Source organism: Callithrix jacchus, chromosome 2, assembly GCF_049354715.1.
Source record: "Callithrix jacchus isolate 240 chromosome 2, calJac240_pri, whole genome shotgun sequence".
NCBI lineage: Eukaryota > Metazoa > Chordata > Mammalia > Primates > Cebidae > Callithrix > Callithrix jacchus.
Window position 1 is genome coordinate 9389749 of NC_133503.1, and position 21785 is coordinate 9411533.

Genomic DNA, 21785 nt, shown 5'->3' on the forward strand with positions numbered 1-21785 from the left:
AACTCTGTCTCAACAACAACAACAAAAATACTTAAAAAAAAATAAAAAAGCAGGACCGAGCATGGTGCCTCCCCTGTAACCCCAGCACTTTGGGAGGCTGAGGCGGGCAGATCACTTGAGGTCAGGAGTTCAAGACCAGCCTGGGCAACATGGTGAAACTCTATCTATACTAAAAACACGAAAATTAGCTGGGTTTGGGGGCAGGCACCTGTAATCCCAGCTACTCAGGAGGCTCAGGTACGACAATCACTTGAACCCGGGGGGTGGAAGTTGCAGTGAGCCAAAATTACACCACTGTACTCCAGCCTGGGTGACAGAGCAAGACTCTATCTAAAAATAAATAAATAAATAATAAAATAGGAGAATATATAAGTTTATAGCCAGATTCTGAAAGTAGGTGTACATATCCTTATACACAGGCAGAAAAGACTGGAAGGAAATTCACCAGGTCACTGAGGCTTATCTCTGGAGAGTGGGGGACGGGGACTGCTTGTGTTATCTTCATATTCCTCTGTACCCACCCCCCACGGTCTCTGCTCTGGGTGGGTGAGACTCTATGAGGCTTGCTGGAGAAGGGCCGCCCCCAGCCCCACCTGCCACCCACCTGCTCATGCTGTGCCTTGAGCAGGGCGATCTCTTTCTCCACCTCACAGATGTGGCTCGTGGCCTTGGCCACCTCGGCCCGCTCCAGGTCTCGTTCGGCCAGCAACTGCTCAATGTGCTGCTGCTTCTCCTTCAGTGCCTCCTGCAAGGCCGTGGTGCCTGAGATCTTTCGGGCGTAGCGTGAGGAGGTCTCCGTGAGCTGCAGGAAGGCATGGGTGCAGGCGGGTCTCAGGGATCTGAAGCACTGCAGGGTAGGCTGGCTCTGTCCCCCCTAACCTAAAGCAACCCAGCAGGTGGGGCCCCAAGTGCCCTGACCCCCAGGGTCCTGCTCTTCCCCTCCCAGTACTCTGACATCCTGTCCTCTGCTGTCTCACCCAGGGGGGAATCCTAATGTTTGAGATTCAGGAAACTCCCCATCTCAGGAGAGTCAGCTCCTGATAGCCAGAGCCTCTGACTCCCTCACTTTGGCCCCTTTTTTTCCTGAGGCAGATTCTTTTTTTCCCAAAGCAGGAGGAACCTCCAACCCTAGATTGGGTTTGGGCAGAAGGCACTCTGCCCATAGAAACTGAGCAGCCTCCTCTTTTCCCTTCATCCAGGGGCCAATGTCAATCTTTCTGGACCCCCTGCCCTGCATCTGTATAACCCTCCTTAACTTCCAGAGAAAGGCTCAGGCTAAATAAATCACTTATCTAAAAATAACAATAAACATAAATGGCTCAATCTTCCCTATTAAAAGACATGCACTTTCATCTTTGTTCAAAAATCCAAAACTGGAACTGTAAGTCAGGGGCAGACCAGGACAGCTGGATCTCTATACATCCTCCCCCCTCCCAAAATGCACACCAGAGAACCCCCTTCTGCAGCCCCACCCTCACCAGGCCACTGCGGCTGGGCCGGCCCCCCACGGAGGAGGCCACAGAGCTGACGGAGCTGATGGAGGAGCTGCTGGGACTGTGGGTCAGTGCTGACACACCCATGGCCATACGCTTGGTCTTCTTGGCCTTGGCTGGGCTGGTAGATGGGAAGCCGATACGGATCACCTTGTGGATGGGTGCAAAGAGACCAAATTTGGGTGGGCACTGGAAGTACCTGTGGAAGCAAGAGAGACCCACGCTGCTGTCACAGCCCACAGCCTGGAGCCTCCCCTCCCTCCTCTGCCTCTTCAGTGCCAGACACAAAGACAGAAAGACACCTCCTCAGGGCCCATCTGGAAAGACACTCCAAGGTGGAAATCTTCCAGATGGACGGATAGGACTCTCACAAAGAGGATAGGGGTGAGTAGGGTCTCAAGAGTCTCTGCAGCTATGAACAGCCAATGAAGATACTCTTGGAAGTAGGAAATAATTACTGGGACCCACTTTGTGCCGAATGTTCATCTCCATTCCCCAAAGTTAACTACATTCACAAATGAGAAAATTAGGCTCAGAGAGGTTAAGTAGCTCGCCCACAGTCACAGAGCTGGTTACGTGGCTAAGCTGGGACTGGATCTCCAGTTTGCTGGGCTCTGAAACCCACCAAGCTTGGCTCCCACAGACTGTTCAGAGACCCCAGCCACAGCTGCAGCATCACTCTCAGGCCACCCTCAGACCACCCCTAGAATGAAAGAATCCCATCAGCTCTCTGCCCACAGAGTCCCTGTATGGAGAAGAAAAATCTTGAAAGAGACACCTTGGGGTGGGGTGGGGGCTGCTGTCCAACCAGCCCCTGAATTCTGAAAGCAAAAGTGAGCCAAGAGAAACATTCATCTTGCAAACAGGAAGGCAAACACTGCCATGGGAACCCCGGGTTCTCTTCTTCTCTCAAAACCTCTCTGGTCATAGATTCTACACTGGACCACGAGAAGTGGGATCATCCAGTTTCATTTCTTTTCTCTCTTTCTTTTCTTCCTCTTTCTCTCTCTTTAATTCTGTCTCTCTCCTTTCTTTTCTCTCTCTCTCTCTCTCTCCAGAGTCTCGCTCTGTCACGTGGGCTGGAGTGCAGTGCCATGATCGTAGCTCACTGCAGCCTCCACCTTCTGGGTTCATGCAATCCTCCCACCTCAGCCTCCCAAGCACCTGAAACTACAGGTGTGTGCCACCACACCGGGCTAATTTCTGTACCTTTTCTAGAGACGGGGTTTTGCTATGTTGCTCAGGCTAGTCCTGAACTCCTGGCTTCCAGTGATCCTCCAGCCTCAGCCTCCCATAGTGCTGGGATTACAGACGTGAGTCACCATGCCTGGCCCCCGTCCAGCTTCTGATTCTCCTTGAAACTGCTGCCCCATCCTCCCTTTTCCCACCTCCAGGTCTTTGTTCATCCTATCCTCCCAGCCCCTGCCTAACATAACCCCTCTCGAGCCTCTTCCAAAAGGAAACCCTACCTTCCTTCAAGGCCTGGCCCAAGCCTGGCTCCTCCCCGTGCCTTGGTGACCACTCCTGCTCAGAGCAGTCACAGCCTCATCTCAACCACAGAATCCAGCCAGGGACTGCACAGGCACTCAGGTGGTCTCACCGTAGTCCACACCCATGACAGACGTGGTCCGCTTGCCACAACACTCCCCCACCCACCACAAGCCCACACATAGCCTCAGACCCTCCTAACCCAGCAATGCCAGCAGTCAATTCCATCAGAGATGATGTGAGACCTGGAACCCATCTGTGAGGTCTGCCTTTGGCCATACAGGGCTGAGCACTGTCTGATTATTTCATGTGTCATTCAGGGGACCCCAACGCCAGATGGCAGGGACTGCTGCCTCTCCTTTTTTTTTTGGAGACAGAGTCTTGCTCTGTCACCCAGGCTGGAATGACAGAGTGGCACGAACTCGGCTCACTGCAACCTCTGCCTCCCGGGTTCCAGCAATTCTCATGCCTCAGCCTCCCAGGTAGCTGGTACTACAGGTGCACACCACCATGCCTGGCTAATTTTTTTGAGATAGAGTCTCACTTTGTCACCCAGGTTGAAGTGTAATGGTGTGATCTTGTCTCACTGCAACCTATGCCTCCCAGTTCAAGTGGTTCTCATGCCTCAGCCACCCAAGTTCTGCAATTACAGGTGGGCACCACCACGCCCAGCTAATTTTTTATATTTTTAGTAGAGACAGAGTTTCACTATGCTGGCCAGGCTGGTCTCAAACTCTTGACCTCAAGGTATCCACCTACCTCAGTCTCTAAAAGTACTGGGATTACAGGCATGAGCCACCGCGCCCAGCCTCCCTCTCCTTTTTGAGGGCTCCCACCCCACTTAGCCATGAGTGACATGAAGATGAGAGCCTGGGGACAGATTCTCTTGGTGCTTGCCTGTGACTGTGCGACCTTGAACAATGACCTCTCTGGCCTCCATACTCTCATCCGTAAAATGGGATGATAATCCCACTACCCACCTTAGTGGGCTGTTGGGAAGGAGGGAACGGGAAAGGACTTATATTACAGACACTGGCTTCCTCCAATGTCCCATCTCCATCCCCTGCGCCCACCCTGGGGAGAGGAGCCCCCTCCCATGCTCCCCAGAAGAAACCCCCCATACCTGGTGCCTGCCACTGCCCCGTCATTCTTCCCAAGAGGCTCATCCAGCTCCACGCCACACCACTCGCCCTTGGCAAAGTCTGTCTCCCCCACGTACCGCACCACACCAGTCTTCGTCCCGCCGACCTGTCGGCACACAGGGAGACTCAGGTCCAGAGGATGCAGCGGCAGAGGCAGAGACGGCAGGGGTACTCAGCCCAGGCTTATCCCATCCATCCCTTCCAGGATGCAGAGGACATGGGAGGCAGGAGTAGGGGAGGGGGAGACACCCAAGGTGACTGAGACGGAGACAGGTTAACCAGTGCCTCCCAGGGCCGACCCAGGCAAGAGCACAGGCTTTGGAGACAGACACGCAGACCTGCATTCAAACTCTGCCACTTAGAAGCTGTGTGCACCTAGGCAAGTTACCTAACCTCTCTGAGCCTCAGCATCTTCATCTCTAAAAAGGGTTTACGTGGCTGGGTGTGGTGGCTCACGCCTGTAATCCCAGCGCTTTGGGAGGCCGAGGCAGGTGGATCACCTGAGGTCAGGAGTTCAAGACCAGCCTGGCCAACATGGTGAAACCTGTCTCTACTAAAAATACAAAAATTTGCTGGGCCTGGTGGTGGGCACCTGTAATCCCAGCTACTTAGGAGGCTGAGGCAGGAGAATCGTTTCAATACAGAAGGCAGAGGTTGTAGAGAGCTGAGATTGTGCCAGTGCACTACAGCCTGGGCAACAGAGCAAGGCTCTGGCTCAAAGGAAAAAAAAAAAAAAAAGAGTTTTCATGAGAATTAAGTACTGTATATATGGTGTCCAGTATATCCCAGAGCTTTGATAAACGTTAACCCTAAAATCAGCCTTTCTTTTTTTTGTTGTTGTTTTCTAGTGTTGTTCTTTTCTTTTTGTTTTTGAGATAGGGTCTTGCTCTGTTGCCCAGGCCGGAGTGCAGCGGCACAATCATAGCTCACTGCAGCCTCGAACTCTTGGGCTTAAGCAATCCTCCCACGTCAGCCTCCTCAGTAGCTGGGACTATAGGTGTGTGCCACCATACCCAGCTAAGTTTTTAGAACTTCTTTGTAGACACAGGATCTTGCTATGTTGCCCAGGCTGGTCTCAAACTCCTAGCCTTAAACAATCCTCCTGCCTCAGTCTCCCAAAGAGCTGGAATTTTATAGGTGTGAATCACCACACCTGGTCCATATCTAAATTTTTTTTCATTTTTTGAGATGGAGTCTCGCTCTGTTATCCAGGCTGGAGTGCAGTGGCATGATGCACGATCTCAGCTCACTGCAACCTCTGCCTCCCAGGTTCAAGCAATTCTCTTGCCTCAGCCTCCTGCATAGCTGGGATTACAGGCGCATGCCACCATGCCTGGCTAACTTTTGTATTTTTAGTAGAAACAGGGTTTCACCGTGTTGGTCTCAAACTCTTGACCTCGTGATCCGCCCACCTCGGCCTCCCAAAGTGCTGGGATTACAGACGTGAGCCACCACACCTGGCTAACTTCTGTATTTTTAGTAGAGACAGGGTTTCACCATGTTGGTCTCGAACTCCTGACCTCATGATCGCCTGCCTCGGCCTCCCAAAGTGCTGGGATTACAGGCATGAGCCACTGTGTCCAGCCTAATTTCTTTTTTCTTGAGACAGTGTTGATTCTGCTGCCTCAGCCTCCTGAGTAGCTGGGATTACAGGTGCGTACCACCACACCCAGCTAATCTTTGTATTCCATATCTAAATTTTGATTTGGCTCCAGGCTTACAGTACTATGACTCAGTACACAGTACTCATAGATGAGGATGATGCATTGCAGATACTTCTCCTTTCCAGGAAAACTTTTTTCCCCATAAATAACTATCTTTGATGATTGTCTCCCTAGTCTTTTATTTTTGTTTATATTTATTTATTTATTTTGAGACGAAGACTCGCTCTGTTGCCCAGGCTGGCGTATGATGGCGCTATCTCAGCTCCCTGCAACCTCCACCTTCCAGGTTCAAGCGATTCTCCTGCCTCAGCCTCCCGAGTAGCTGGGATTACAGGCACACACCGCTACGCTCAGCTAATTTTTTTGTATTTTTAGTAGAGACAGGGTTTCACCATGTTGTCCAGGCTGGTCTCAAATGTTTGAGCCTTGTGATCCGCCCGCCTCGGCCTCCCAAAGTGCTGGGATTGCAGGCGTGAGCCACTGCGCCTGGCCTCTTTTTTAATGAAGGCATAAATTCACATAATGTAAAATTTACCATTTTAGCCATTTAAAAAAATACAGGGCCAAACACAGTGGCTCACGCTGGTAATCATGCCTGTTTTGGGAAGCTGAGGTCGGGGGATCACTTGAGGCCAGAACTTTGAGACCAGCCTGAGCAATACAGTGAGACCCTTCAACTCTACAAAAATTAAAATGAAACACAACAATAAAAAATAAACATATAAGCCGAGCACAATGGCTCACGCCTGTAATCCCAGCACTTTGGGAGGCCAAGGTGGGTGGATCACCTGAGCTCAGGAATTTGAGGCCAGCCTGGGCAACATGGTGAAACACCATCTCTACTAAAAATACAAAAATAGCTGGGCATGGTGGCACTTATAATCCCCGCTGCTTGGAAGGCCGAGACGTGAAAATTGCTTGAACCCAGGAGGCGGAGGTTAGTGTGAGCTGAGATTGCACCACTGCACTGCAGCCTGGACAGCAGGGCGAGACTCAGTCTCAAAAAATAAAAATTAAAACGGAATTCCTCAGCTTTTAGTACATTCACTATCATTGCCATTATCTATTTCCAGAACCGTCGTCCCAAAGAGAAATCACATCCTATTCCATCTTCCTGGCAGCCCCTGACAACCGTTAGTCTATTTCTAGCCTATTCTGGACACTTCATAGAAATGCAATCACACGGCTGTGCGTGGTGGCTCACGCCTGTGATCCCAGCACTTTGGGAGGCCGACGCAGATGGATCACCTGAGGTCAGGAGCTCGAGACCAGCCTGTCCAACATGGTGAAACCCCATCTTTATTAAAAATACAAAAAATTAGCCAGGCGTGGTGGTGCACACCTGTCATCACAGCTACTCGGGAGGCTGAGTCTGGAGAACCTGGGAGGCAGAGGTTGCAGTGAGCTGAGATCATGCGGGTGCATTCCAGCCTGGGCGACAGAGCAAGACTTTATCTCAAAAAAAAAAAAAGAACGAAAAAGAAATGGATTCATAGAACATCACATATTTCTGTCTGGCTTCTCTGACTTGGCGTCATGCTTTCGAGGTCCAATCATACTGCAGCAGGTATCAGCATCCCATTCTTTTTATGGCCAAACGGCACTCATGGTATGGGCAGACCACATTCTGCTTGTCTAGTTCATCTGTTGATGGACAGCAGGGTTGTTTCCACTTTCTGGCCATTATGAATAACGTTGCTATGAATATTCTTGTATTTTTTTTTTCACTTTTATTTTTGGTACAGATGGAGTTTTCGCCATATTGCCCAGGCTGGGTTACAAACTCCTGAGTTCAAGCAATCTGCCTGCCTCTGCCTCCCAAAGAGCTGGGATGACAGGCATGAGCCACCGCGCCTGACCTACTAGGACAACTTTTTGTGTGAACAGCTGTTTTGAATTCTCTTGCTACCCTCATTCTTTTTTCAAGAGACAGGGTCTCAATATGTTCCCCAGGCTAGTCCCGAACTCCTGGGCTCAAGGGATCCTCCCACCTGAGCCTCCCAAAGCACTGGGATGACAGGCATGCACCACGTCGCCCAGCCACGCACCACGTCGCCCAGCCACTATGAGGTACTTTGATGTGGGCCTTTTTTGCATCCTCTGTCCTGGGATTCTAGGAGCCCTTTCAATCAAGAAATACCCAGCTGTTGCCCAGCCTGGAGTACAGGCATAGTGGCTCACACCTGTAATGCCAGCACTTTGTGAGGCTGAGACCAGCCTGACCAACATAGAGAAACCCTGTCTCTACTAAAAATACAAAATTAGCCAGGCCTGGTGGCAGGCACCTGTAATCCCAGCTACTTGGGAGGCTGAGGCAGGAGAATCACTTGAACCCAGGAAGCGGAGGTTGCAGTGAGCCGAGATCTTGCCATTGCACTCCAGCCTGAAGAAAAAGTGCAAACATATGCTTCAAAAAATAAAAGAAAGAAAGAAAGAAACGCTCTTCTCAATCTGGGGAATTTTCTTGAATTAATTATTGGGTTCTCTCCCCTCTTTTCTCCTCCTCCCTTTCTGTAAACAGGTTCTCTAATATTCTGTTCTTTTGGTTCTGTTTTTTCTTTCTTTCTTTCTTTTTTTTTTTTTTTTTTAAGATGGGGCTTCACCATGTTGGGCAGGCTGGTCTTGAACTCCTGACCTCAGGTGATCCGCCCACCTTGGCCTCCAAAGTGCTTGGATTACAGGTGTGAGCCACCACACTGGACCGGTTCCTGTTTTTGTCTTTTTTTTTTTTTTTTTGAGATGGAGTGACTCTGTTGCTCAGGCTGGAGTGCAGTGGCATGATCTCGGCTCACTGTAGCCTCTGCCTCCCGATTTTCCTGCCTCAGCTCTCAAGTAGCCAGGATTACAGGTGCCCGCCACCATGCATGATTAATTTTTGTATCTTTAGTAGAGATGGGGTTTTACCACATTGGCCAGACTGGTCTCGAACTCCTGACCTCAAGTGATCCACTGCCTCAGCCTCCCCAAGTGCTGGGATTACAGCTATGAGCCCCCGCACCCAGCCTGTTTTCTTTTTATTCCGGTTCCCGAAACATTTTCTTAGCTTTATCTTCTAACACTTTTGTGCAGCTTCTTATTTCCATGGTATTTTTCATTTCCCAGAGCTTTTCTGTTCACTGAATATTTATACATACATGAATGTTCACTGAATATTTATACATACATGAATATTCATACTCACATATCGAGCGGCATTTTTGTTCATATTTAATGCCTGTATCACCTTCTCTTATTTCTCAGAGGACCAGCCGTTTTCCCCAGAGAAGTTTCCTATAATCTCCACTGTGGAGGGAGTAGGCGTGGCCGCCAGGGCTCAGGGAGCCGAGTGGGGTCGGGGTGGGGGACTTAGAATAGACATACTCACTTCACCTCCTGTTTTAGTCCCACCTGCCTGGGATCCCTCTATCCAATAATTCTCTGCGATCCAGGCTAGGGGAACAGTCACCAGGCAAGGCAGGAATGGGGATGGGGCAGGGATCTAAGGTTTTTGTTTTCTTTGTTTTGTTTTGTTTCTTTTCTGAGACGGATTCTTGCTCTGTCACCCAGGCTGGAGTGCAATGGTGTGATCTAGGCTCACTGCAACCTCCGCCTCCCGGGTTCAAGCTATTCTCCTGCCTCAGCCTCCTGAGTAGCTGGGATTACAGGCACACGCCACTACGCCCAGCTAATTTTTTTTGTATTTTAGTAGAGATGGGGTTTCACCATGTTGGACAGGCTGGTCTCAAACTCCTGACCTCATGATCCACTTGCCTCAGCCTCGCAAAGTGCTGGGATTACAGGTGTGAGCCACTGTGCCCTGCTTTTTTTTTTTTTAAGAGATGGGGTCTTCCTCTGTTGCCCAGCCCGGAGTGCAGTGGCACATTCACGGCTCACTACAGCCTTGTACTTCTGGGCTCAAACAATTCTCCCTCTCCAGCCTCCCAAGTAGTTGGGACTACAGGCGTGCAATGCCACACTTCGATAATTTTATTTTTTATTTTTTGTAGAGACAGGGTCTCACTGTTACTCAGGTTGCTCTGAACTGTTGAGTTCAAGCAATCCTCCCACCTCAGCCTTCCAAAGTGCTTGGATTACAAGTGTGAGCCACTGTGCATCGCCAGGTTGTTTTTTTTTTTTTTTTTTTTTTGAGACAGTCTTGCTCTGTCTGCCAGGCTGAAATATAGTGATGTGATCTCAGCTCACTGCAACCTCCGCCTTCCAGGTTCAAGCAATTGTCCTGCCTCAGCCATCCAAGTAGCTGCACTACTGGCGCGCCACCACGCCCGGCTAACTTTTGTATTTTTAGTAGAGATGGAGTTTCACCATGTTGCTCAGGCTGGTCTTGAACTCCTGGCCTCAAGTGACTGGCACACCTTGGCCTCTCAAAGTGCTGGGATTATAGGCGTGAGCCACCATGCCTGGCTGAATCTAAAAAGTTTTAAACCAATTCTGTTCCTGGCTCCAGCGGCAACCTCATTTTTAGAGGCCAACATGTGGCCAGTTACTGAACGCCCAGGGTTTCTGAGAACTTTGCTTCTCCTCTCCCGCCGCCACTAGGTCTTTAAAAATATATTTCTCTGTGTAGCTGAGTGTGGTGGTTCAAACCTGTAAATCCAACACTTTAGGAGACCGAGGCAGGAGAATGACTTGAGCCCAGGAGTCCAAGACCAGCCTGGGCAACACAGCAAGACCCTTCTCTACAAAAAATTAAGGGCAGGGCTCAGTGGCTCATGCCTGTAATCCAAGCATTTTGGGAGGCCAAGGCAGTGGATCACCTGAGGTCAGGAGTTCAAGACCAGCCTGGCCAACATGGGGAAACCCCATCTCTACTAAAAAAATATATAAAAATTAGCTGGGCATGGTGGCAGGCACCTGTAATCCCAGCTACTCAGGAGGCTGAGGCAGGAGAATTGCTTGAACCCCGGCAGTGGAGGTCTCAGTGAGCTGAGATTGCACCAGTGCACTCCAGTCTGGGTGACAGAGCGAGACTCCGTCTCAAATAAATAAATAAATAAAAATAATGAAATGTTAATTTCTTTCTTTCTTTCTTTCTTTCTTTTTTTTTTTTTTTTTGAGACGGAGTTTCACTCTTGTTACCCAGGCTGGAGTGCAATGGCGCGATCTCGGTTCACCGCAACCTCCGCCTCCTGGGTTCTGGCAATTCTCCTGCCTCAGCCTCCTGAGTAGCTGGGATTACGGGCACACGCCACCGTGCCCAGCTAATTTTTTGTATTTTTAGTAGAGACGGGGTTTCACCATGTTGACCAGGATGGTCTCGATCTCTTGACCTCGTGATCCACCTGCCTCGGCCTCCCAAAGTGCTGGGATTACAGGCGTGAGCCACCGCGCCCGGCCGAAATGTTAATTTCTCTTGACACCTCAAGTATGCCTCAAGTGTGCCTAAGCAAATCCAACTCCCCAGTTAAAACTAGCTCCTGCCCCACCATCTCCTAGGGCACACTAGGTGCGCTTGGCACATGAAAGACATGAATTCCAAATCTGACATTTCCGTGAGGCGGGCACTGTTACCACATTCACGGAAGAAGAGACTGAGGTTCAGAGTAGTCAGGGAGTGAAAGAGCCAGGTGGACCTCTTCTTACTCTACTCCATGGCCTTCTCACCCCAGCTGGGCTGGATTTCAGAGCCCACCCTGCTGTGTCTCCTCCTTGGGTAGGGCCCTGGGGTCTCTGTCGTGGAGGCCTGTCTGTGAATCTGGGTCGGTTCTCTCTGGTCTCTGGCCTTCAGATGGGGTTGCTTTCCTGGCCCCTCCCCTCAGGCACCAGGTCTCTGCCACTCCCTCCACACAGTCAGTCTTGGATCCTGCTGCTCTGTAATTCCAACCTGGAATGTCCTTTTCTTCCCTAACCTAAATCCTAAACTAGGCTGGGCTCAAGTGGCTCATGCCTGTAATCCCAGCACTTTCGGAGGCTGAGGCAGGAGGACTGCTTGAGGCCGGGAATTTGAGGCCAGCCTGAGGAACATAGAGAGACCCAATCTCTACAAAATAAAAATAAGATCACTTGAGCCCAAGAGTTTGAGGCTGCAGTGAGCTGTGACTGCACCACTGCACTCCGTCCTGGGCAACAGAGCGAGTCCTTGTCTCAAAAAAAAAAAAAAAAAAGTGGGCCTGGTATGGTGGCTCACACCTGTAATCCCAGCACTTTGGGAAGCTGAAGTGGGTAGATCACCTTAGGTCAGGAGTTCAAGACCAGCCTGACCAACATGGCGAAACCCCGTCTCTACTAAATATACAAAAATTACCCAGGTGTGGTGGTGCACGGCTGTAATCTCAGCTACTCGGGAGGCTGAGGCAGGAGAATTGCCCGAACCCAGGAGGCGGAGGATGCAGTGAGCTGAGATTGTACCATTGCACTCCAGCCTGGGTGACAGAGCGAAACTCCGTCTCAAAATAAAAAAAAGTGCTGGGCACAGTGCCCAGTGTGAGGTATGCCTCCCAGAAAGAAGTGCTTCAACCACAGGATGCAACCTACCTAAAGGTTGAGAAGTCAAGGTCAAGGTGGCCCAGCCCCCTTGCTGCTGCCGACACTGCAGACAGGCCAGGGCCTGGCAGACAATTCTAGAGCAGTAGCAGTGCCCATTTCGTGCCCGTCTTGCACACCATACTCTGAGATGGTCAGAAGTTCCCACTCCCTGCAGGAAGAGCTGGTGCAGCGAGCATCCCAGGCAGAATCAAATGGGGTCAAACCAGCTGCTCCCCAATCCAGGGACCAATTTGGGCTGGTCAGTAACCCCCAGAACCTCCACTTCCCACCCTAACAGAGTCACAGGCCCATGCCCAGGACACTCCCACGACATCAGCCAGACTGTGCACAGCCATAGCTCCTTGCAGACTACGACACATTCCCACACCCACCAATTCTCTCTCTCCTTTTTTTTTAAGACAGAGCCTCGCTGTCGCCCAGGCTGGAGTGCAGTGGCACAATCTAATCTAGCTCACCGAAACCTCTGCCTCCCAAATAATTCTCCTGCCTCATCCTCCTGAGTAGCTGGGACTACAGGCGTGCGCCCAGCTAATTTTTTTTTGTATTTTTAGTAGAGACGGAGTTTCACCATGTTGGCCAGGATAGTCTCGATCTCTTGACCTCTTGATCCACCCGCCTCAGCCTCCCAAAGTGCTGGGATTACAGGCATGAGCCACTATGCCTGGTCCCCTCTTGCCCCCACCAAGCAGCAGGTGTGATTTCCTCAGCCCATGAATCTGTCATGAAGCTTCCACAGTTCCCTCGGCTCTGAGAGCAAAGCCCAGCTCCATCCCAGGTCCCTGACCCTCTGGGTTCACCCAGGTCAGCCTCTGGGGTGTGATCTTTCCCTGCTTCCCCCACTGCCCACTCAGCCAGCCTCCCTGCTCTTTCGAGTTTCTGGGGTTTTTTTTTTTTGAGACAGAGTCTCACTGTCACCCAGGTGGAAGGCAGTGGCAAGATCTCGGCTCACTGTGACCGCCTCCTGGGTTCAAGTGATTCTCCTGACTCAGCCTGCTGAGTAGCTGGGACCTACAGGCGTGCGCCACCACGCCCAGGTAATTTTTATATTTTTAGTAGAGACAGGGTTTCACTCTAATGGTGAGGCTGGTCTTGAACTCCTGACTTCAGGTGATCCACCCACCTTGGCCTCCCAAAGTGCTGGGATTACAGGTGTGAGCCACCACGTCCAGCCTTTTCTCACAGTTTCTCTAGTCTCTCAGGCCACGGGCCTGGCACAATGCTCCAGCCCCACATCAACAGGGTCAGTGCCAGGCCATTGCCTGAGTTCTGCCCTTACCCCATTCCTCAGGGCAGCCTCCTCACCAGGCCAGCCCCTGAGAGTACCCCGGCACGTGGCAGAGTCTGTAGGGAGACACCCATGTCTGCCACCACTGGCCTTGTGGTCTCTCTATCCTGTAAGCTGGAGGCAGCTGGAGGGCAGGGACCATATCTGGCCATGCTCACCACCAGGTCACCCAGGGTGGCATGAGCCTATAGTCCCAGCCTCTTGGGAGGCTGAGGCAGGAGGTTCGCTTGAGTTCAAGAGTTTGAGGCTGCAGTGAGCTGCACCACCGCACTCCATCCTGAGTGACAGAACCAGACCCTCTCTCAAAAAAAAAAAAAAAAAAAAGCAGAGCCCTCACCCTCACCAGGGCAGAAGGGCAGAGAGGGACACGGCTCAGTAAACAGTAGGCAGGCACCTGTCACTTGTCACGGCAGACAAGTTATTAAACTTCCCTGAGCCTCAGTTTCCCCATCCATAAAGTGAGGATGATAAGATCACATCACAGCACAGGCCTGAGGATTCAACGGGGCCATGGGTGTAAATACTTTCTCTCATTCCCCTGCCCGCAACCCCAGAGCTCTTCCCAGAAAGCTCCAGGAGAAACCTTTGCCAGGTCCCCAGAGCAGGGAGAGGGGACTCCAGGCAACAAAACCCTTTTGGGGTCCCTGCTCTGGGTCCCCAGGCCCCCTGCCCTTCTCCACTCGGCCTTGGTGCTCCGAGCCCGCGTTCTTCATCTCGGGTTGGAATGACCTCCCACCTTCCCCAGGAAGCCTTGCAGACTGGACACAGGGACCCGTCCCTTCAACAGCTCCTCACACCCCAGGCCCAGAAGGCCCCATCAGGGACTTCCCCGTTCCCTGCATGTCACTTCCCAAGGACAGCAAGACACAGCCCTGTCCCGTCCGCCTGACCACCACCAGCACAGGTCACGGCTGTATTCAGACTCCAGAAGACTGGGGGTTACCGTCCCCTTTCCAACCTGCCCCCAAAAGCGGGGACTAGTGGAGAAGAGGGGCCTCAGCGGGAAGCTTTCAGCTTCAGTGACCTGCTTCTTTCAACCTCAGCAACTCTGATCACTCGGGTTGTAACTGATAAGGCATCCGCACCTCCTGGCCCTGGGCAACGGGCCATCGTCGTTATTATTAATTATTAATTATTATTATTTGAGACAGAGTCTCTGTCATCCAGGCTGGAGTGCAGTGGCGTGATCTCAGCTCACTGCAACTTCCGCCTCCTGGGTTCAAGTGATTCTCCTGGCTTAGCTTCCCAAGCAGCTGGGACTATAGATGCAAGCCATCACAGCTGGCTAATTTTTGTATCTTTAGTAGAGACGGGGTTTCACCATGTTGGCCAGGCTGGTCTCAAACTCTTGACCTCAGGTGATCTGCCCACCTTGGCCTCCGAAAGTGCTGAGATTACAGGCGTGAGCCACCTCACCCAGTTTTATTATTATTGAAACAGGGTCTAGCTCTGTCACCCAGGCTGGAGTGTAGCGGCACGACCTCGGCTCACTGCAATCTCCGCCTCCCAGGCTCAAGCCATCCTCCCACCTCAGCCTCCTGAGTAGCTGTGATTACAGGCATGCGCCACCATGCCCAGTTATTTATTTTTGTATTTTTTGTAGAGACGGAGTCTCACTATGTTGGCCAAGTTGTTCATGAATTCCTTGGCTCAAGCAATTCCTCCACCTCAGCCTCCCAAAGTGCTGGGATTATAAACATGAACCATTGCACGCAGCCAGGACCAGGGGTGCTGAGGGCTCCAGTTCCCAGACTTCTCCAGTCCATGCCTGGCACATGCATGTGGATAGGCTGGATCAATAGGTAATATCAATAACAGCCAAAATGTATGGGGTACTTAGTATTAGGCACCGTCTGAACAAATGATATGTTTTAACGCACTTCCAACTATGAGGTACGATTAAAATTCCCATTTTGGGGCAGGCCCGACGCGGTGGCTCACACCTGTAATCCCGGCACTTTGGGAGGCCGAGGCGAGCAGATCACCAGGTCAAGAGATCGAGACCAGTCTGGCCAGCATGGTAAAACCCCCTCTCTACTAAAAATACAAAACTTAGCTGGGCGTGGTGGTTCACACCTGTAATCCCAGCTACTCCAGAGGGAGGCTGAGGCAGGAGGATTGCTTGAACCTGGGAGGCGCCTAGTGACAGAGTGGGACTCCATCTCAAAAAAAAAAAAAAACACCATTTCAGTCAGGCACAGTGGCTCACACCTGTAATCCCAGCACTTTGGGAGGCTGAGGCAGGCGGATCACCTAAGGTCAGGAGTTCGAGACCAGCCTGGTCAAAATGGTGAAACCCTATCTCTACTAAAAATACAAAAAGTAGCCGGGAGTGATGGCGGGTGCCTGTAGTCCCAGCTACTCAGGAGGCTGAGGCAGGAGAATTGCTTGAACCCAGGAGGCGGAGGTTTTGGTGAGCCGAGATCGCGCCACTGTACTCCAGCCTGGACGACAAGAGCAAAACCCCATCTCAAAAAAAAAAAAAAATCTCATTTTACCTATACAAAGAGCAAGGCCCAGAAAGTTTAAGACACTTGCCCAGGGTCACGCAGGAACAGTCTCCAGAGCCCACATTACCTGTGTCTCTTGTCACTTTGTATGGTCCCGATAAGGAACACGTGTCCCAGGCTGGACTGTGTCCGAGCCCACTTCTAGTCCCATCCCTGCCCAGCCCCGGATGGCCAGCTTGGCCATGTGGGGTGGAGCAGGGGAGGGAAGGGAGGCTGGGCCCAGAGCCCAATGGTGCCCGCACTCACCAGCACGCGGTCCCCCAGGCGCAGGTCCTTGTCACCCCGCTTCACAGAGCCGCTGTCCGAGAGGTTGGAGCCTGACTCGTTGCCGGTCTTCACGGAGCTGTTGAGGACGCTCTCCCGCAGGGGGATGACGCGGCTGGTCAGCGGGGGTGTGGCCGTGCCCGAATGCAGTGACAGGTTCTGGGCAGTCAGTGACTCCACGGAGTGGGCATCGCTACCCGAGCCCTCGGCTGTGGGCTGCCGGGTCAGCTTGGAGGGCCGTGTGAAGATGCCCTGGAGAGCCGGGCACTCGAAGTAACGCACGCCACCCACCGCACCGTCATTCTTGCCCACCGGGTCGTCCAGCACCACGCCAGCCCACTGGCCCGGTGCGAACTGCGTCTCGCCCAGGTACTGCACCACGCCTGGCTTCACGCCGTTCACCCACACCCGCTCGCCCACCACAAAGTCCCCCAGGAAGTCATCGCCCACTTCGGCCGCCTTGGGGCCTGGCTTCTCAGAGGCAGCAGCTGCAGCCGGGGAGGAGGAGGATCCCGATGACTGCTTGTGTAGGGGGGAGCCTGCAGAGAAGGAGAAGGAGAGGGAAAAGGGTGGCTATTAGGGCTGGCCTGGGACTGGCCCCTGGGTGGCCCCAGGAGGACAGAGTCTAGGGTTGGGAGGTGGCTGATTTGTATTTTTGGTAGAGATGGGAATTCACCATGTTGGCCAGGCTGGCCTCGAATTCCTGACCTCAAGTGATCTGCCCACCTCGGCTTCCCAAAGTGCTGGGATTACAGGCATGAGCCACCACACCCAACCCATATTTATTTACTTTTTGAGACAGGATCTTGGTCTGTCACCCAGGCTAGAGTGCATTGGCGAGATCATGGCTCACTGCAGCCTTCACTTCTGGGCTCCACAATCCTCCTACCTCAGCCTCCCAGGTAGCTGAAACCACAGACACCTGCCACTACACTGGGCTGTTTTGTATTTTTTGTAGAGACGAGGTCTCACCATGGAAACCGAGGCAGGCACAGTGGGCTGTCTCCCCGACTATTCCACCCCTCCAAGCAGTCCCCAGGAAAGTATGCCCTAAGAAGCAGTGTTTCCAGGCTGGGTGCAGTGGGTTACACCTGTAATCCCAGCATTTGGGACGCTGAGGCAGCCGGATCACCGGAGTTCGAGACCAGCCTGACCAACATGGTGAAATCCCGTCTCTACTAAAAATTAAAATAATTAGCCAGGTGTGGTAGCATGCGCCTATAATCCCAGCTACACAGGAGGCTAAGGTGGGAGGATCACTTGAACCCGGGAGGTAGAGGTTGCAGTGAGTTGAAATCATATCACTGCACTCCAGCCTGGGGGAAAGAGAAAGACTTCATCTAAAAAAAAAAAAGCAGCAGCAACAGCAATGGCTTCCCACTGCTCAAGGAAACTCCAAGTCCCCGGCCAGGATGAAGCCGTTCTTCAGGATTTCGAGCCACCTCCTCACTAGGTGGGCTCAGGTCCTCAGCTGTTGACCCGAGACCCCCCCATGGCCCCATGTGGGGCCCAGGGTGTTGTGCAAGTGGTCAATGAGACCCCCATTCTCGTCCTCAGACAGTGACAGGGCCCACAAAAGGCTCCCGGCCTGTTTCCTAAGAGAGGGACACAGCCACAGACTTCCTGCATAAAGACGTCCCCTCTGTCTTTCTTGGGAAAGGAAAGAAAACCCTAGTAACTCTCTCCTGGGCCTCCCCATCTGTTCCCTCCCCAAGCTGCAGCCAGCCGAAGGCCTCAGGGTCTGACCCGGGAAAGTGGCAGGGTGACTAGGGTCAAGACCAGTGTGGGCAGCATAGCAAGACCTCATCTCTCCAAAAAACAAAAAACACATAGAACAAAATAAAATAATTAAAATGGCAGCTGCATTTATGTAGTGCTAACTGCATGCTCCTCAATGGATGGGGCACTTTTTTTTTTTGTAAACAGGCTCGCTCTGTCACCCAGGCTGCAGTACAATGGCACAATCTTGGCTCGCCCCAACCTCTTCCTCCCAAGTTCCAGCGATTCTCCTGCCTCAGCCTCCTGAGTAGCTGGGACTACATGCGTGTGCCACCAGACCAGGCTATTCATTGTAAGCACACATTATGTTCTTATCCTGCAGATTTGGAAACAGAGGGTAAGACACGTGCTCAGGCCACCCAGGCCCGGTAGGACCCAGCTGGTCTGGCTCTGGAATCCTCCCTCTTTTTTTTTCTTTGAGACAGTCTCACTCTGTTGCCCAGGCTGCAGTCCCCAGGCTGGAGTGCAATGGTGCGATCTCCGCTCATTGCAACCTTTGCCTTCCGGGTTCAAGCCATTCTCATGCCTCAGCTTCCTGAGTAGCTGGGATTATAGGCACGTGCCACTATACCAGGCCATTTTGTTCTTTTTAATTTTAGTAGAGATGGGGTTTTGCTATGCTGGCCAGGCTGCTCTCAAACTCCTGGCCTCAAGCTATCCTCCTGCCTTGGCCTCCCAAAGTGCTGGGATTATAGGTGTGAGCCACTGCGCCCGGCCAGAACCCTCCCTCTTGACCACTCGCACAGGGGGTGCCCGGCAGGTGCCAGCTCCTACTCCATATCCATTTCTTATTATTGAGATGGAGTTTCACTCTTGTCACCCAGGCTGGAGTGCAATGGCGTGTTCTCAGCTCACCGCAACCTCTGCCTCCAGGGTTCAAGTGATTCTCCTGCCTCAGCCTCCTGAGTAGCTGGGACTGCAGGCACGTGCCACAATGTCCAGCTAATTTTTGTATTTTTAGTAGAGACGGGGTTTTCACCATGTTGGTCAGGATGGTCTCAATCCCTTGATCTCATTATCCACCCCCCTCAGCCTCCCAAAGTGCTGGGATTACAGGCGTGAGCCACCGCATCTAGCCCCCCACATCCATTCCTAGGGCCCTTTCCTGTGCAGAGAAAGCTCTGTGTAGAACCATGGTAGCACAGGTAATGCCAGTTTCTACCTGCCCTCTGTGCGGGGAGCCCAGAGAAGGGTCCCCAGGTTGAAGGTAACCCAGCATGGCTATTCCTGGTGAGACACTGCCTGCTCAGCTGTCCTGTCCCCAGCTGTCCCGTCCCAGGCGGACCCTCAGGTAATCTCTCCCCGACTCCCGCCCCTCCCAGGGGTCACAGGCCCAGGGACCAGTTGTTTCAACAGCTGCAAAAATCCAAGCCAGGAGCCCATGACAACTGCACGTGGGAACTTTGCTTCATTCTTCCTCTTAGTAGGAGACCCTCAGTGGCCCCCTCATCACAGGGACAAAACCGTCTTCAGATTCCCTGCATGCTGAGGCGTTTTCAGCTTCCTGCAGTTGGGAAACCATGGGAAATTCCCCATCCTTCCAGGGAGTCAGCAGGGACACACTGGCTTGGCCAGGGCAATCCAAGTCAATGGTTTTCCATATCAGTGGCTCAGTGTCCTCAAAACATAACGAAGGATGAGGTCAGAAATAGGGTCGGCCAGGCATGGTGGCTCACGCCTGTAATCCCAGCACTTTGGGAGGCCAAGGCGGGCGGATCACCTGAGGTCAGGAGTTCAAGACCAGCCTGACCAACATGGAGAAACTGTGTCTTTACCAAAAAAAAAAAAAAAAAAAGCTGGGCGTAGTGGCGGGCGCCTGTAATCCCAGCTACTCGGGAGAGGCAGAATTGCTTGAACCCGGAAGGCGGAGGTTGCAGTGAGCTGAGATGGCGCCATTACATTCCAGTTTGGGTAACAAGAGCAAAACTCCGTCTCAGGAAAAAAAAAAAAACATACACACACAAAACAAAAAATAAACAAAAAAATTAAAATAAACCTCCTATGTGTAGTTATCCATTCCCTGGACAGCGATTCCCAGTCAGACAAGAGGCATAAGGGCATTTACTCCAAGTTTCAAGTTCAAAGCATGACAAGGGCCTACGGACACCAGGGAAGGGTGGCCGCAGCTGGCGGCGTGGTCCTGCAGCTGGTGGGGATAATGAGGGCGCCCAGATGACGCATTCTCCCCTCCGCCTTGGAGGATGCAAGTCCTGCCCTCCCTGAGAAAGAGGGGACTGGCCTTTTCCATTCCTGCCCAATCTCACCAGCAGGGACCCCATTTCCTGAGAACCTACTAGATCAGACCCTGTGTCAGACGCTGTGGACAACAGGCATGGCCAAACGGGGCCCGGCAAGGGGATAGGGTGCGGATGCCAGCAGCTACAGTTCAGCTCGCCATGGCACCTATGTAAGTGAGGAAGGGACCCAGAGTGTGGAACCCAGGGGAGGGGGAGGGGGCTCCTCCTTGAATGGAGGTGTGGGTGTTTCCCGTGACCTCTTGTCTCGGAAAGTCACAGAGCTGGCTCCCCCATCTCCTCAGAGAAGCGTTTCATGACTGCTTTATCTAAAATTCATCACCCCAGCCAGGCATGGTGGCTCACGCCTGTAATCCCAGCACTTTGGGAGGCCGAGGCAGGCAGATCTTGGGGTCAGGAGATCGAGACCATCCTGGCTAACATGGTGAAACCCTGTCTTTACTAAAAATGCAAAAAAACAGCTGGGCGTGGTAGCAGTCACCTGTAATCTCAGCTACTCGAGAGGCGGAGGCAGGAGAATTGCTTGAACCCAAAAGGCAGAGGCTGTAGAGAGCTGAGATCATGCCACTGCACTCCTGCCTGGGTGAGACAGTCCCAAAAAAAAAGAAAAAGAAACAAACAAATCGATCCCCACATACTCAGCTCAGTCAAGGTCGAGACCTGCCTCCTCCAGGACCTCACAGCCAACATCCTCAACCCACAGGACCTCCTTCCTCAGCCCTGGCGAAAGCTCCTCCACCATCCTCCCCATCTCAGGAGGCCCCGCACCCACCCGTGCGCTCAGGCTGCAAACCCCATTGCTCTACCAGCTCACCCTTCCCCCAGTGTAGCAATTCCACAGAAGAAATCACTCCTAATTCATTTATGCCTCCTTCTCAGGGCTCAGAGGCTCGCCTGATTTTTTTTTTTTTTCAGACGGAGTCTCGCTCTGTCACTCAGGCTGGAGTTCAGTGACATGATCTTGGCTCACTGCAACCTCCGCCTCCCAGGTTCAAACGATTCTCCTGCCTCAGCCTCCTGAGTAGCTGGAATTACAGGGGCCCACTCCCACACCCAACTAATTTTTTTGTATTTTTGGTAGAGATGAGGTTTCACCATTTTGACCAGGCTCAGCTCGAATTCCTGATTTCAGGTGATCCGCCCACCTCAGCCCCCCAAAGTGCCAGGATTACAGGTGTAAACCCAGCCAGAAATATATTTTTTAAAAAGAAAAAATAAAATAAGGGAACGCACTCTTTGGCCTATTTCCAAAGGAATAATTCAGAAAGGAAAAAACTGACATCTTGACCTTCAGACACACACACACACTCTCACACACACACACACACAGTCACACAGTCACACACACACAGTCACACACTCACACACACGCACTCACACACTCACATACTCACACACACACAGTCACACACACACACGCAC

The 21785-nt window shown here is 52.1% G+C and overlaps 1 protein-coding gene across 2 annotated transcripts in view; it reads right to left on the bottom strand.

The window, feature by feature from the left end:
• The window catches only part of CLIP2 (CAP-Gly domain containing linker protein 2), a 98925-nt gene that overhangs the window by 39599 nt on the left and 37541 nt on the right, over positions 1-21785 (bottom strand). For both annotated transcript variants that reach the window (XM_035279731.3, XM_035279721.3), the window contains exons 3-6: positions 16312-16868; positions 4105-4229; positions 1479-1692; positions 605-802 (exon numbers count right to left, since the gene is read on the bottom strand). In XM_035279731.3, coding sequence (XP_035135622.2) covers positions 605-802; positions 1479-1692; positions 4105-4229; positions 16312-16868 — 1094 coding nt within the window. The remainder of the gene's footprint in view (positions 1-604; positions 803-1478; positions 1693-4104; positions 4230-16311; positions 16869-21785) is intronic.